Source organism: Aethalodelphis obliquidens, unplaced genomic scaffold (genome assembly GCF_003676395.1).
Source record: "Aethalodelphis obliquidens isolate GAN/ISIS:26980383/991018 unplaced genomic scaffold, ASM367639v1 scaffold31, whole genome shotgun sequence".
Taxonomy (NCBI): Eukaryota; Metazoa; Chordata; class Mammalia; order Artiodactyla; family Delphinidae; genus Aethalodelphis; species Aethalodelphis obliquidens.
The window spans coordinates 11,517,495-11,533,414 of record NW_020837975.1 but is presented as its reverse complement, the minus strand read 5'-3'; the positions used below and the strand labels follow the sequence as shown (position 1 = coordinate 11,533,414).

General features: G+C 38.6%; 1 protein-coding gene across 1 annotated transcript in view; it reads left to right on the top strand.

Moving 5' to 3' along the window:
- KIF6 (kinesin family member 6) overlaps nucleotides 1–15,920 on the top strand; it is a 387,990-nt gene that overhangs the window by 81,588 nt on the left and 290,482 nt on the right. The window contains exon 5 of the mRNA XM_027127150.1: nucleotides 1,659–1,768. Within this exon, the coding sequence (XP_026982951.1) occupies nucleotides 1,659–1,768 (110 nt within the window). The remainder of the gene's footprint in view (nucleotides 1–1,658; nucleotides 1,769–15,920) is intronic.

Here is a 15,920-nt window from a genome sequence, read left to right as displayed (position 1 = left end):
TTTTTCCACAAGTATTTTAAGTAATATTTTAGGAAACACTGGATTAGACTAAAGACCACTCAGTCTGTCTAGTATTTGTAGTCTCTGATTCCTGCACTAATTCAAGCTATAATCCCCAAAATTATGCTGATACAATGCCATTACTAAATGAGGTTACTTTAGTCATGATAGACTGTTGATAGCTCTATCAATATAATTGATAGACTGTTTGTCAGCATAAGCAGCCAGAGTCACCCACATCAACAGGCTTTCTGGCGTTTGGTTGGGAAAAACTTGATTAGTAAAGATTCAGTCCGTGCTGTCACCTTCACAGAACACCAAACATGGAATTTCAGCTGTAGCTTGAGTGTTTCACTACAGTCCTGTGCTGGCTGAGAGCTGCCTTAGTTTTGCACGTATTATTTCATTTTTATGAAATGGTAGTATCTTTATTTGGATAGTTTGAGACATTTTAGGACCAGAGAATCATATTCGTTTTAATCTGAAGAATGCCGAGGGAGTCGTTATCCAGTTTCTTCACCTTAATGAGTGTGGAAACAGAGGCCTGACTTGGTAGGGGCTCAGAGCTAGTATGACTAGCATTCCAGCTTTGGATTTGCAGGCCACTGTTCTCTCCCCCATCTCTGTGACTTGGTCTTCTCCTTCTTTGAATAACACCTGTCAGATGGATTGTCCTGGATATAGATGAGAATCCTCTCTGTGAATATCCACTCTGACAATCTGCCGACCTTCTTGCCAGAGGACACAAATATATTCTCCTCTTATAAGTAGCAAGACTCTAATATTCAGAGAAATGGAAGCATTTGTGTTTTGGGGGAAACAAGAAGTGCTATTATTGATATTTGGTATTGAAAAAGTGAGCTTGGAATTTTCTCGAGACCTGAAAAAATTCCCTTTTTTATTCCATCTCAGAGGGAGTGGGTCCTTTTTGTCTGTTGGCAGAACTGAGAGTAGGACCAGTCACCTTGACTTTTATCCTAATTACATTGATGCCTATATTATTGCATTTCAGCAATGACCCACAGAAAATACCTCTCCCTAACCAACAGTTGAATATCCCTAATTAGCCACTTGGGCAAGGAAAATTAACCCAACAGGTAAGGTACAGGTAGTGAACTGTTAGTGTCCACTCTTACTGTTACCTGATTGATCTAAACTATTTATGTTCCCTGGAATTCACTTTCCATATCTATTTATTGTCTGTTATCTGTCATTGGAAATTTGAGTATTAGAAAAGTTAAAAAGGAGTTATGATTGAAGATGGTAACTCTTTGGCTACTGAAATTTTTAAACTGAAGAATTCTGTATTCTGTTCTTTTTTCTGTCTGGAAAGTAAAAAATGGTGTGTTATACAGTTCTGCAACCAAGTTGGCTCATTTTAAGTGTATATTGACTTTTTATGTATAATGTGGAACTAATAAAAAATAACAGACTGAAGTTGCTTGTAATCATGGGTGTTGGCTATTGGGGGAAAAAAAAGCCTCATACATATGGTAACTGGCAACTTGAAAGTGTCACGAACTGAAAATGTAAACCATACAAAGTGAGAGAGTGAAGGAGGGAAACTGTGAGGAAACTAGTGATAAATGTGTTCATCTTTCTCTAAGCCGAATCGTGATTTATAGCCATTTAATAATGTCTTTCTCTTTCCCAATCAGGACAGCAGCAAAATATATACAACGCACATTTCCTATTTGGAAATCTACAATGAATGTGGTTATGATCTATTGGATCCAAGACATGAAGCCTCCAGTTTGGAAGATTTGCCGTGAGTAGCAGAACAACAAAGAATGGGGGAAAATTACTTTCAGATGTTCCCTTCATTTGTTTTCTTTGAAACTTTGTATGGTTCTGGTCTCAATCATAATTAACAAATACTGGATAACAGAATCTTTTTGCAATATAGTGGATATTTTTTTCAGTTACAACAAATAGACAGTAGTGATGGGACCCAAAACTGCTTGAAATTCATTTCTTGAGACAATCTTTTTTGGAGTCGGCACGAACCAATGCAGTGAATATTCTCGGAGAGTGGGTGCTGAGAGGATTGATGGGATGTGACAGTACTACTTTGCTCTTGCCACATTAAACCCTTTTACTCCTCTAGTTGTGTCCTTTCTCTGAAGAAGGTATCCAAATTAGCAGTAAGAGAATCTGAAAGAGAGAAAATAAAACTTTAAGTTTTCCCCAAACGCTTCTCTGCTGTTATTGACTAACATTGACACGCATTTGGTCAGATTGGCACTGACTGTTTCATAACTGAAATGTAAATAGAGTCTTCAGAGCTTATCTCTTAATGGAATAAGTTACTCTGCAAGCATTTATATAACATTACTCACTGCTTGTTTGAATATTTGCCTAAATTATACATATATTAATTAGTAACAATTCATATACTTTTGTCCAGACATCTTCAGAATGTTGGTAGAGCCAAGAAAATGCATGGTAATATTTTTCCTATTACATATTCTAAAGCAGTTTAAAGTATATATTAATCCTCTACCAAAAAGGTCAACAACCATTTGCTTATTTTAATTTGCAAAGGAAACAAGAAGAGATAATAAAGAAAATAGGTTATATAACCTTTATATACATTCTTCTGTTAATGTTAAGAGTTTTTACAGCTCATCTTTTTTTATGCTAACAATATTTACTAGAGGGAGTTAGAAAAGGGGATTATTGTTGGCACTGTTAATATGTGTATAAAAGTTAAGAGAAAGGAAACATTACTGACTCCATGGAAGAAATTGATTTTAAAGAAGCTATTGGAAATAACTTCAGGAAAAGGAAGCACTTTCCTCGTAGGAAGGATAGAAACAGCAGCATTAAATACATAAAGGCCATGTGTTGAGGAGTCATGTGAAGTAAAAGCAGGAAGGCCAACGGAAGCCAGCTTTTGAGGGATTTGAATGACAGGCTTTTGGTGTGAGATTGGTCTTTATTCTAAAGGCTTCTTAATTAGTTTTCTAGCCTCCAGTCTAACCTGTATACCTCTGGGCTAACTCTTGTTTAAAATCGTTTTTAACAAGTCATATCTACACGGAAGAGCTTGATAGCTTGTTTAGTAATAATCCAAAAAAGAAGGGCTTGGCTATGATGAACATGGAGGAGAGAGAAATCTGAGAGATATGCAATAAATAAATATAAAGAAAGAAGGGAAGGGAGGAAGGAAGAGAGAGAGGGAGAAAGAGAGAAAAGGAGAAAAAGAAAGACTGAAAGAAAGATTATGCCTAGCACCTTGGACTTGATTGGTTTTGCAAAGAAGGTGAATCACAGCAAGTTGGTGCTCTAGTCATTTTACTGACTGAGGAGATGAAGCTCAGAGAGGTAGGACTTGCCCAGGGTTTCAAAACTAATTGGTTAATGGTAGAACAAGGATTAAAAGCAAGATACTCTCACTCTCATGCCAGAATAGCAAAAATAGCTTCAAGATTTTACCACAGGACCTAGAGAATTAGGAGTAATTGACCTAAAAAGGAGATTTCCATTAGAAAACTTGAGTGGGTGGTGGTGATGCGTTTCACATATATAACTTGGGTGTCTGAGAATACTGCACCAGATGTTTACATTTACATACATTGCTCAGAGGAAAGAAGTATGCCTTAATTGCATTGGTAGTCTCTCTTCCACCTATGCCCAAGTAAGTCCTTAAAATTTTTAGATATTATCTGTTAAATTGAAACTATGAAGGAGACATTTTGAAGATGAGAGTGTAAAGGGAGAGCAACGTGAGCCCTGTGAGTCTGAGTCTAATTGATATAATTAGGTGCAGCCTAACTATGGGAAGAGAAAAGTCCTTTGACCTCTAAGAGAGGTAGTGTGATATAGAGAAAAGAGCACTTGATTAGAAGTCAGGAAATTTGGGTTCTAGCCCCAAACCTGCAATCTCAGATAATTTTTTTTTCACTTTCCTGGGTTTCTTTTTGTATGTAAAATGTGGACATTGAATTATATAATATTTAACAACCATCCAACCTCCAATGTCTAGCGTTCAAAGATTAGTGACCTCATAAGATAGGATTTATTTGGTGGCTCTTCTCCCCTTCACAAAAGAATAAGAAGTGATCTAGATATTTTCTATTGTCCTGCTAGAGATAGCCTTAAGCCACTTTTTTTTTTTAACATCTTTATTGGAGTATAATTGCTTTACAATTGTGTGTTAGTTTCTGCTGTATAACAAAGTGAATCGGTTATATATATACGTAGATCCCCATATCTCCTCCCTCTTGCATCTCCCTCCCACCCACCCTATCCCACCCCTCGAGGTGGTCACAAAGCACCAAGTTGATCTCCCTGTGCTATTCAGCTGCTTCCCAGTAGCTGTTTTACATTTGGCAGTGTATGTATGTCCATGCTACTCTCTCACTTCGTCCCAGCTTACCCTTCCCCCTCCCCATATCCTCAAGTCCATTCTCTACATCTGCATCTTTATTCCTGTCCTGCCCCTAGGTTCATCATAACCTTTTTTCTTTTTTTAATTCCATATATATGTGTTAGCATACGGTATTTGTTTTTCTCTTTCTGACATACTTCACTCTGTATGACAGACTCTAGGGCCATTCTCCTCACTACAAATAACTCAATTTCGTTTCTTTTTATGGCTGAGTAATATTCCATTGTATATATGTGCCACATCTTCTTTATCCATTCATCTGTCAGTGGACACTTAGGTTGCTTCCATGTCCTGGCTATTGTAAATAGAACTGCAATGAACATTGTGGTACATGACTCTTTTTGAATTATGGTTTTCTCAGGGTATATGCCCAGTAATGGGATTGCTGGCTCATATGGTAGTTCTATTTTTAGTTTTTTAAGGAACTTCCATACTGTTCTCCACAGTGGCTGTATCAATTTACATTCTCACCAACAGTGCACGAGGGTTCCCTTTTCTCCACACCCTCTCCAGCATTTATTGTTTGTAGATTTTTGGATGATGGCCATTCTGACTGGTGTGAGGTGATACCTCATTGTAGTTTTGATTTGCATTTCTCTAATGATTAGTGATGTTGAGCATCCTTTCCTTGGTTTGTTGGCAGTCTCTCTATATCTTTTTTGGAGAAATGTCCATTTGGGGGTTGGGTTGTTTTTTTGATATTGAACTGCATGAGCTGCTTGTAAATTTTGGAAATTAATCCTTTGTCAGTGGCTTCATTTGCAAATACTTTCTCCCATTATGGGAGCTGTCTTTTCATCTTATTTATGGTCCCATTTGTTTATTTTTGGGTTTATTTCCATTTCTCTAGGAGGTGGGTCAGAAAGGATCTTCTTGTGATTTATGTCATAGAGTGTTCTGCCTATGTTTTCCTCTAAGTGTTTTATAGTGTCTGCCATTACATTTAGGTCTTTAATTCATTTTGAGTGTTCTTAGAGTGTCATAGAGTGTTCTTCCTATGTTTTCCTCTAAGAGTTTTACAGTGTCCAGTCTTACATTTAGGTCTTTAATCCATTTTGAGTTTATTTTTGTGTATGGTGTTAGGAGGTGTTCTAATTTCATTCTTTTACATGTAGCTGTCCGGTTTTCCCTACACTACTTATTGAAGAGGGTGTCTTTTCTCCATTGTATATTCTTGCCTCCTTTATCAAAAATAAGGTGATCATATGTGCGTGAGTTTATCCTGTTCCATTGATCTATATTTCTGTTTTTGTGCCAGTATCGTACTGTCTTGATTACTGTAGCTTTGTAGTATTGTCTGAGGTCTGGGAGCCAGATTCCTCCAGCTCTGTTTTTCTTTCTCAAGATTGCTTTGGCTATTGGGTGTCTTTTGTGTTTCCATACAAATTGTGAAATTTTTTGTTCTAGTTCTGTGAAAAATGCCATTGGTAGTTTGATAGGGACTGCATTGAATCTGTAGATTACTTTGGGTAGTATAGTCATTTTCACAATGTTGATTCTTCCAATCCAAGAACATGGTATATCTCTCCATCTGTTTGGATCATCTTTAATTTCTTTCATCAGTGTCTTATAGTTTTCTGCATACAGGTCTTTTGTCTCCTTAGGTAGGTTTATTCCTAGGTATTTTATTCTTTTTGTTGCAATGGTAAATGGGAGTGTCTCCTTAATTTCTCTTTCAGATTTTTCATCGTTAGTATATAGGAATGCAAGAGATTTCTGTGCATTGATTTTGTATCCTGCTACTTTACGAGATTCATTGATTAGCTCTAGTAGTTTTTTGGTAGCATCTTTAGGATTCTCTATTTATAGTATCATGTCATCTGCAAACAGTGACAGCTTTACTTCTTTTCTGATTTGGAGTCCTTTTATTTCTTTTTCTTCTCTGATGGCTGTGGCTAAAACTTCCAAAACTATGTTGAATAAGAGTGGTGAGACAAGGGCAACCTTGTCTTGTTCCTGATCTCAGCAGAAATGGTTTCCCTTTTCACCATTGAGAACAATGTTGACTGGGTTTGTCATATATGGCGTTTATTATGTTGAGGTAAGTTCCCTCTATGCCTACTTTCTGAAGGGTTTTTATCATAAATGGGTGTTGAATTTTGTCAAAAGCTTTTTTTTCATCTATTGAGATGATCATGTGGTTTTTCTCCTTCGATTTGTTAATATGGTGTATCACATTGATTTGCGTATATTGGGGAATGCTTACATTCCTTGGATAAACCCCAGTTGATCATGGTGTGTGATCCTTTTAATGTGCTGTTGGATTCTCTTTGCTAGGTTTTTGTTGAGGGTTTTTGCATCTATGTCCATCAGTGACATTGGCCTGTAGTCTTTGTGACATCTTTGTCTGGTTTTGGTATCAGGGTGATGGTGGCCTCGTAGAATGAGTTTGGGGGTGTTCCTCCCTCTGCTATATTTTGGAAGAGTTTGAGAAGGATAGGTGTTAGCTCTTCTTTAGATGTTTGATAGAATTTGCCTATGAAGCCATCTGGTCCTGGGCTTTTGTTTGTTGGAAAAGTTTTAGTCACACTTTCAATTTCAGTGCTTGTGATTGGTCTGTTTATATTTTCAATTTCTTTCTGATTTAGTCTTGGAAGGTTTTACTTTTCTAAGAATGTGTCCGTTTCTTACAGGTTGTCCATTTTATTGTCATATAGTTGCTTGTAGTAATCTCTCATGATCCTTTGTATGCAGTGTCAGTTGTTACTTCTCCTTTTTCATTTTTAATTCTATTGATTTGAGTCTTCTCTCTTTTTTACTTGATGAGTCTGGCGAATGGTTTATCAATTTTGTTTATCTTCTCAAAGAACCATCTTTTAGTTTTATTGATCTTTGCTGTTGTTCCCTTCATTTCTTTTTCATTTATTTCTCATCTGATCTTTATGATTTCTTTCCTTCTGCTAACTTTGGGGTTTTTTTGTTCTTCTTTCTCTAATTGCTTTAGGTGTAAGTTTAGGTTGTTTATTTGAGATGTTTCTTGTTTCTCGAGGTAGGATTGTATTGCTATAAACTTCCCTCTTAGAACTGCTTTTGCTGCATCCCATAGGATTTTGGTCATCGTGTTTTCATTGTCATTTGTTTCTAGGTATTTTTTTATTTCCTCTTTGATCTCTTCAGTGATCTCTTGGTTATTAAGTAGTGTATCGTTTAGCCTCCATGTGTTTGTATTTTTTACAGATTTTTTCCTGTAACTGATATCTAGTCTCATAGCATTGTGGTTAGAAAAGAATCTTGATATGACTTCAATTTTCTTAAATTTACCAAGGCTTGATTTGTGACCCAGGATATGATCTATCCTGGAGAATGTTCCATGAGCAGTTGAGAAGCAAGTGTATTCTGTTGTTTTTGGATGTAATGTCCTATAAATATCAATTAAGTCCATCTTGTTTAATGTATCATTTAAAAGTTTGTGTTTATTTATTTTCTGTTTGGATGATCTGTCCCTTGGTGAAATTAGGGTATTAAAGTCCCCTACTATGATTGTGTTACTGTAGATTTCTCCTTTTATGACTGTTAGCATATGTATTGGGGTGCTGTTTGCCTTATGTATGGAGGTGCTCCTATGTTGGGTGCATAAATATTTACAATTGTTATATCTTCTTCTTGGATTGATCCTTTGATCATTATGTAGTGTCCTTGTTTCTCTTGTAATAGTCTTTATTTTAAAGTCTATTTTGTCTGATATGAGAATTGCTACTCCAGCTTTCTTTTGATTTCCATTTGCATGGAATATCTTTTTCCATACCCTCTCTTCCAGTCTGTATGTGTCCCTAGGTCTGAAGTAGGTCTCTTGTAGACAGCATATATGCAGGTCTTGTTTTTGTATCCATTCAGCCAGTCTATGTCTTTTGGTTGGAGCATTTAATCCATTTACATTTAAGGTAATTATCGATATGTATGTTCCTATTACCATTTTCTTAATTGTTTTGGGTTTTTTATTGTAGTTCTTTTCCTTCTCTTGTGTTTCCTGCCTAGAGAAATTCCTTTAGCATACCTTGTAAAGCTGGTTTGGTGGTGCTGAATTCTCTTAGCTTTTGCTTGTCTGTTTTAATTTCTCTGTCAAATCAGAATGAGATCCTTGCTGGGTAGAGTAATCTTGATTGTAGGTTTTTCCCTTTCATCACTTTAAATATGTCCTGCCACTCCCTTCTGGCTTGCAGAGTTTTTGCTGAAAGATCAGCTGTTAACTTTATGGGGATTCCCTTGTATGTTATTTGTTGTTTTTCCCTTGCTGCTTTTAATATTTTTTCTTTGTATTTAATTTTTGATAGTTTGATTAATATGTGTTTTGGCATGTTTCTCCTTGGATTTTTCTTGTACGGGACTCTCTGTGCTTCTTGGACTTGATTAACTATTTCCTTTCCTATATTAGGGAAGTTGTCAACTATAATCTCTTCAAATATTTTCTCAGTCCCTTTCTATTTCTCTTCTTCTTCTGGGACCCCTATAATTCAAATGTTGGTGCATTTAGTGTTTGTCCCAGAGGTCTCTGAGACTGTCCTCAATTCTTTTCATTCTTTTTCTTTATCCTGCTCTGCAGTAGTTATTTCCACTATTTTATCTTCCAGGTCACTCATCCGTTCTCAGCCTCAGTTATTCTGCTATTGATTCCTTCTAGAGAATTTTAAATTTCATTTATTGTGTTGTTTATCATTGTTTGTTTGCTCTTTAGTTCTTCTAGGTCCTTGTTAAACATTTCTTGTATTTTCTCCATTCTATTTCCCAGATTTTGGAACAACTTTACTATCATTACTCTGAATTCTTTTTCAGGTGGACTGCCTATTTCCTCTTCATTTGTTTGGTCTGGTGGGTTTTTACCTTGCTCCTTCATCTGCTGTGTGTTTCTCTGTCTTCTCATTTGTCTTAGCTTATTGTGTTTCGGTCTCCTTTTCACAGACTGCAGGTCCGTAATTCCCATTGTTTTTGGTGTCTGCCCCCAGTGGGTTAGGTTGGTTCAGTGGGTTGTGTAGGCTTCCTGGTGGAGGGGACTAGTGCCTGTGTTCTGGAGGACGAGGCTGGATCTTGTCTTTCTGGTGGGCAGGACCACGTCCAGTGGTGTGTTTTGGGGTGTCTATGACCTTATTATGATTTTAGGCAGCCTCTCTGCTAATGGGTGGGGTTGTGTTCCTGTCTTGCTAGTTGTTTGGCATGGGGTGTCCAGCACTGTAGCTTGCTGGTCATTGAGTGGAGCTGCGTCTTAACGTTGAGATGGAGCTCTCTAGGAGAGCTTTCGCTGTTTGATATTACATGGAGCCAGGAGGTCTGTGGTGGACCAATGTCCTGAACTCGGCTCCTCCACCTCAGAAGCAGAGGCCTGACGTCTGGCCGGAGCACCAAGACCCTGTCAGCCACACGGCTCAAAAGAAAAGGGAGAAAAAAAGAAAGAAAGTAAAATAACATAAAGTTATTAAAATAAACAGTAATTATTAAAAATAAAAAACTTAAAAAGTAATAAAAAAAAGAAAGAAAGAAAGAAGAGAGCAACCAAACCAAAAAATAAATCCACCAATGATAACAAATGCTAAAAACTATACTAAAAATCAATCAATAAATAAAATGAACAGACAGAACCCTAGGACAAATGATAAAAGCAAAGCTATACAGACAAAATCACCAAAGAAGCATACACATACACACTCACAAAAAGAGAAAAGGGAAATATATATATATATATATATATATATATATATATAGTTTTTCCTAAAGTCCACAGCCTCAATTTTGGGATAATTCATTGTCTATTCAGGTATTCCACAGATGTAGGGTACATCAAGTTGATTGTGGAGATTTAATCTGCTGCTCCTGAGGCTGCTGGGAGAAATTTCCCTTTCTCTTCTTTTTTCGAACAGTTCCTGGGGTTCAGCTTTGGATTTGGCCCCGCCTCTGCATGTAGGTTGTCTGAGGGCATCTGTTCTTTGCTCAGACAGGACGGGGTTAAAGGAGCAGCTGATTAGGGGGCTCTGGCTCACTCAGGCCGGGGGGAGGGAGGGGTACGGAATGCGGGGCAAGCCTGTGGCAGCAGAGGCCAGCGTGACGTTGCACCAGCCTGAGGTATGCCGTGTGTTCTCCTGGGGAAGTTGTCCCTGGATCATGGGACCCTGGCAGTGGCAGGCTGCACAGGCTCCCGGGAGGGGAGGTGTCGATACTGACCTGTGCTTGCACACAGGCTTCTTAGTGGCTGCAGCAGCAGCCTTAGCATTTCATGCCCGTCTCTGGGGTCCATGCTGATAGCCACGGCTTGCGCCTGTCTTCTGGAGATCGTTTAGGCAGTGCTCTGAATTCCCTCTCCTCACGCATCCTGGAACAATGGTCTCTTGCCTCTTAGACAGTTCCAGACTTTTTCCCAGACTCCCTCCCGGCTAGCTGTGATGCACTAGCCCCCTTTAGGCTGTGTTCACACAGCCAACCACAGTCCTCTCCCTAAGGTCCAAGCTCCGGAGCCGGAACCTCAGCTCTCAGCCCCCACCAGCCCTGGCGGGTGAGCAGAGAAGCCTCTCAGGCTGGTGAGCGCTGGTTGGCACCAATCCTCTGTGCGGGAATCTCTCCGCTTTGCCCTCTGCACCCCTGTTGCTGCGCTCTCCTCCGTGGCTCCGAAGCTTCCCTCCCCGCCCACCCCTGTCTCCGCCAGTGAAAGGGCTTCCAAGTGTGTAGAAACTTTTTCTCCTTCACAGCTCCCTCCCAGTGGTGCAGGTCCCATCCCTATTCTTTTGTCTCTGTTTTTTCTTTTTTCTTTTGCCCTACCCAGGTACGTGGGGAGTTTCTTGCCTTTTTGGAAGTCTGAGGTCTTCTGCCAGCATTCAGTAGGTGTTCTGTAGGAGTTGTTCCACATGGAGATGTATTTCTGATGTATTTGTGGGGAGGAAGGTGATCTCCACGTCTCACTCCTCCACCATCTTGAATCGGGCACCTTAAGCCTCTTGAGAGCAAGGACAAAGCCTTAATTCACTCTGTGTCTCTGCACTTCCCAGTGTGCCTGGCATTTAGTAGTGGTTCTCAGTGTTGGTCAGATTGTCTCTATAGCTGGTGCCAGCTTTCTGTCTTAAACTACTGCTCCTTCTTTAGTAGCTTTGTCCTCTTGTTGGAGAATGAGTTCACTGACTCAAGTCAGAAGTGCCCTCAGTTTCAAAACAGATGTTTTCAATGAACTACCACACACACACACACACACACACACACACACACACACACACACGCACACGCATACAAAAGTGGTTTGAAAGATTTTCTTATCTTACATTTCAGACTATAATTACATGATAACAAACCTCATTAAAATAAAAATGAGAAGATTCTCATTAAGAAAAAAGATTCCCATATGCCAGGACTATGGCCTGTTTACTTCATATATATTCAATAGTATAAAATTCCAAAACAACTCAAGAGCTGCATAGTCTTTTGGTGTGGGGATAATGGGATTTGACTGGTATTGAGTCTGCTAGTTTTCTGGGGGTTTTAGAGGATTTGCCTTTCATTAAGGTAGAAAGCAATTCTTCATAACGGGGTGTGACTTTTGCTGTACCTGGATTGGATTAAGCGTACGCACTGTTAATCTGGTTTCACACACTTTTGAACTGGGACAAGCTCTAACTCTGAAATCCTATGAGTTAGGCTGACTGGTGTTATTTGTTGTGAGCTGGAATGTCCCAAGCACTCTGAATACCATCCAAAAGCAGTAGGCAAAATGTCTGTTGACCTTGGTCCTCTCCTGCAGTCATCGATTTGAGGGGCAATGACAATATACACATTTGATTCCTTCCACATTCTTAAACTTGGCTTAACCATGGAAAATGGAATTCAAGGTCATTTTGATATTGTACAATAATAACCTCAGTAACAGGTTCCTTACCACTGAGCAACACAGCTTCCCCCAAATCACATGATGGATGGTCTTGTTTTTCTCACATGTACTCTGCCTTTTCTGTTTCTTCTTCTCTTATATTCCAATGAATTCTACCTCTCTGCCCTTGCAGAAGCATATGCCTATTGACTACCTGTAGACTTTGTATACATGCTGTCAGGGCACCAAGCTAAAGTCAGTCACTTTTTGCAATTATCGCTCTAGTCATTTGGCAATGAGTTTTTAGATACAAGACCAAAGCATGATCTGTGAAAGAAAAAATACATAAGTAGAATTCATTAAAATTCAAAACATCTGCTCTCTGAAAGACACTGTCAATAGACTAAAAAGACAAACCAGAGACTTAGAGAAAATATTTCCAAACACATATCTGATAAAGGACTTGTATCCAAAACATTCAAAGAACTCTTAAAACTCAACAATAAGAAAACAACTCAATTAAGAAATGAGAAAAAGATCTGAAGAGACACTTCACTGAAGAAGATATGTAGATGATAAATAATTATATGAAAGATGCTCAACATCTTCTGTCATTAAAGAATTGTAGTTAAAACAGAAGATACCACTACACACCTTTTAAAAATTTTAAACTGGCAATACCAAATGCTAACAAGAAGGCAGAACAACTGGAACTCTCATTCATTGCTGGTGGGAATGCAAAATGGTACAGCCACTTTGGAAGACAGTTTCCAATTTCTAACAAAACTAAGTATAGTCTTACCATATCATCTAGCAGTCATACTCCTAGGTATTTAACTGAGCTGAAAATTTATAACAGCACAAAAACCTACCCACAAATGGATATACCAGCCTTATTCATAATTGCCAAAAAACCAAAAGCAACCAATATATCCCTCAATAGGCAAATAGAAAACAAACTGTGGTACATCCATGCAGTGGAATATTATTTGGCAATAAAAAGAAATGAGCTATTAAACCACAGAAAGACATGGAGGAACCTTAAATGCATATTGCTAAGTGCAAAAGCCAGTATGAAAAATCTATACACTGTACAATTCCAACTGTATGACATTCTGGAAAAGGCAGAACTATTGAAACAGTAAAATATCAGTGGTCGCCAGTGATTGAGGAGGGTTTCCAGGGATAGAGGGATGAATAGGTGAAGCACAGAGGATTTGGGGGCAGTGAAACTATTATATATGATACTGTCATGGTGGGCACATAACTTCATGCATTTGTCAAAACCCATAGAATTTACAACACAGAGTTAACCCTGATGTAAACTATGGATCTTTAAGTTTAATAAAACAGCAGTTACAAAAAGGAATTAACTATTGATACACTTAACAACTTGGATGAATCTCCAGGGAACTATGCTGAGTGTAAAAAGCCAATCCCCAAAGGTAATAGGCTTTGTGATTTCAATTTTGTAATATTCATTAAATGGCAGAATTAGAGAAGTAGATCACAGGTTAGTGGTTGACAGGAGCTAGGGAGGGAAGCGGGAATGGTTATATGAGTCCAGTGATGGATCCTTGTAGTGAAGGACTCTGCTGTATCCCAACTGTGGCTGCGGATACACACAACTATCAAAATGCATAGAACTAAAGCACATACACACACGTGAGCATAAGCAAAACTGGGACGTCTGAACTAAATCAGTGGATTGTATCAATGCCAATGTCCTTGTTGTGATATTTTAATATCGTTTTACAAGATGTTACCATGGGGAAAAACCGGGTAATGGGTACATGGGATCTCTCTGCATTATTTCTTATAGCTGCATGTAAATCTACAATTATCACAAAAAATAATTTTAATTTAAAACAGTAAGTGGCTATATTTTTATCTATAGACATATATAAGCATATACACACGTGTGTGTTAAAGATATTCTGCATTTAGTAATTTAAATGAAAATAGAACTTCTACTTTTGGAAGCTCATTATGTCATATGCTATAAAGGGAATATAGTTAGAATCTAAGTATGTCTCATGAAGTAAAACAGTATAACTACTGGTCTTAACCATAGGGAAAATAGTCACCTTACTTTAGTATAATTTTAGTATTCCTAAATAGGGATGCATATTCCATTTAAGGTTCCAAAGACAGTCATGGTTATTACTGTTAAAAAAAAAGTCAGTAAAGTCTAGTGTTCAGTATCGAAATCTTGCCTGTGTTGTGATTTTTAAATAATTTGTCATCAAAGGAGAAAAAGTTGACAGATGTTAAATTTAATTCACCATATTTCTAATACCTACTGGATATAAAACACTGCTAAGTGCCACAGGAGTTACAGAAGTGTCTGGCTTACAGCCTAGTCATGTGGAATCACTCATGTATTTAGCAAACATTTATTGAGGTCCAACTTGGTTCCACACACTATGCTAGGCACTGAGCTTACTAACATAGTCTTTGCCTTCCTGGAACTCATAGCACAGTGGATAAAAATAGTACAGTGGAATATGAAAATCATAAGAGAGGTGCAAAGAATGACAAGGACTTAAAGGAGAAAGAAATCACATCAGCTCAAGCAAACAGAAAAGGACTCATAGAGGAGATGGCGTGTGAAATAGCCCTTGAGGGAAGGGCTAGGACTTGGAGCAGTGAAGTGTGGCATTCACGTGGAAACAAAGGTAGGGAAGTTGCAAAGCATAGAGCTTGTTCTGTGACAGTTAATAAATCTGTTCAGCAGGAACCCAGTAAGGGAGCAGGTGAGAACATTAAGATTGGAAAGGTATGAAAGCAAGGATTTGGCAGACAAGATCTAGCCATTGGAGATTTTTATTCCAGGGCACAGCATGACTGGAACTACCTTTCAGGAAGAAAGATCAGTCAGTAGTGTACCGGACAGGAATGAGATGGATGGAGGTCAGAGTGAGCCCAGAGCATTATGGGAAGTTATTAGGACCATACACGTGGCAGTGGGAGTAAGGAGGGGCAAAATTGGAAGATGTTATAATCCGGTGGCTCTAAATTTAACTACGTGTAAGAAGCACCTGGAATGACTGTTAAAAATGCAGATTCCTGGCCTCCACCTCCAGAAGGTTCAATTATGTTTGAATAAGCATCCCAGGTGCTTCTAACACAGATGGTCTGCCTTAATCCCTTCACTCATCCACCTGGGGAAAGTTTTTTTAGAGGTACCAGGGAAGACCTCTCATTTAAGGAAGTGCTTATCATTGTTACAGAGTCTAAGCTCGTACTGCTCGCCAATAATTGCGAGACGAGTTATTGGGGCAAGGAATGATGACTTTATTCAGAAAGCCGGCAAACCGAGAAGATAGTGGGCTCATGCCCCAAAGAACCATCCTGCCTGAGTTAGAGTTCAGCCTCCTTTTATACTAAAAGGGGAGGGAGTAAAGTCCAACACTTCCTGATTCCCATCAGCCTCCGGAGGAGATGCGTTAATTTCTTCCTCCCTGCAGTCATTCATGGGTGGGTCTGGTCAGGATGTTTCCTGTGAGCTAAACAAAGGTATTTTAGCTTAATGCTCATTAGCTGGGAAGCAGGGTTCCCGGAGATGGGCCATTATGCATACTTTAAGCTTATAGGCAACATCCCTTTAGTGATTAACTTGTAGTAGAATACAAAAGCTTCTTCCCTATTACTTCATAATACATGTTTTATAGATGACTAAACTAAGGTTCACATAGATTGTGTGATATTTCCCCCAAATTCTGTGTCTGCTAAGAGATAGGATATCAA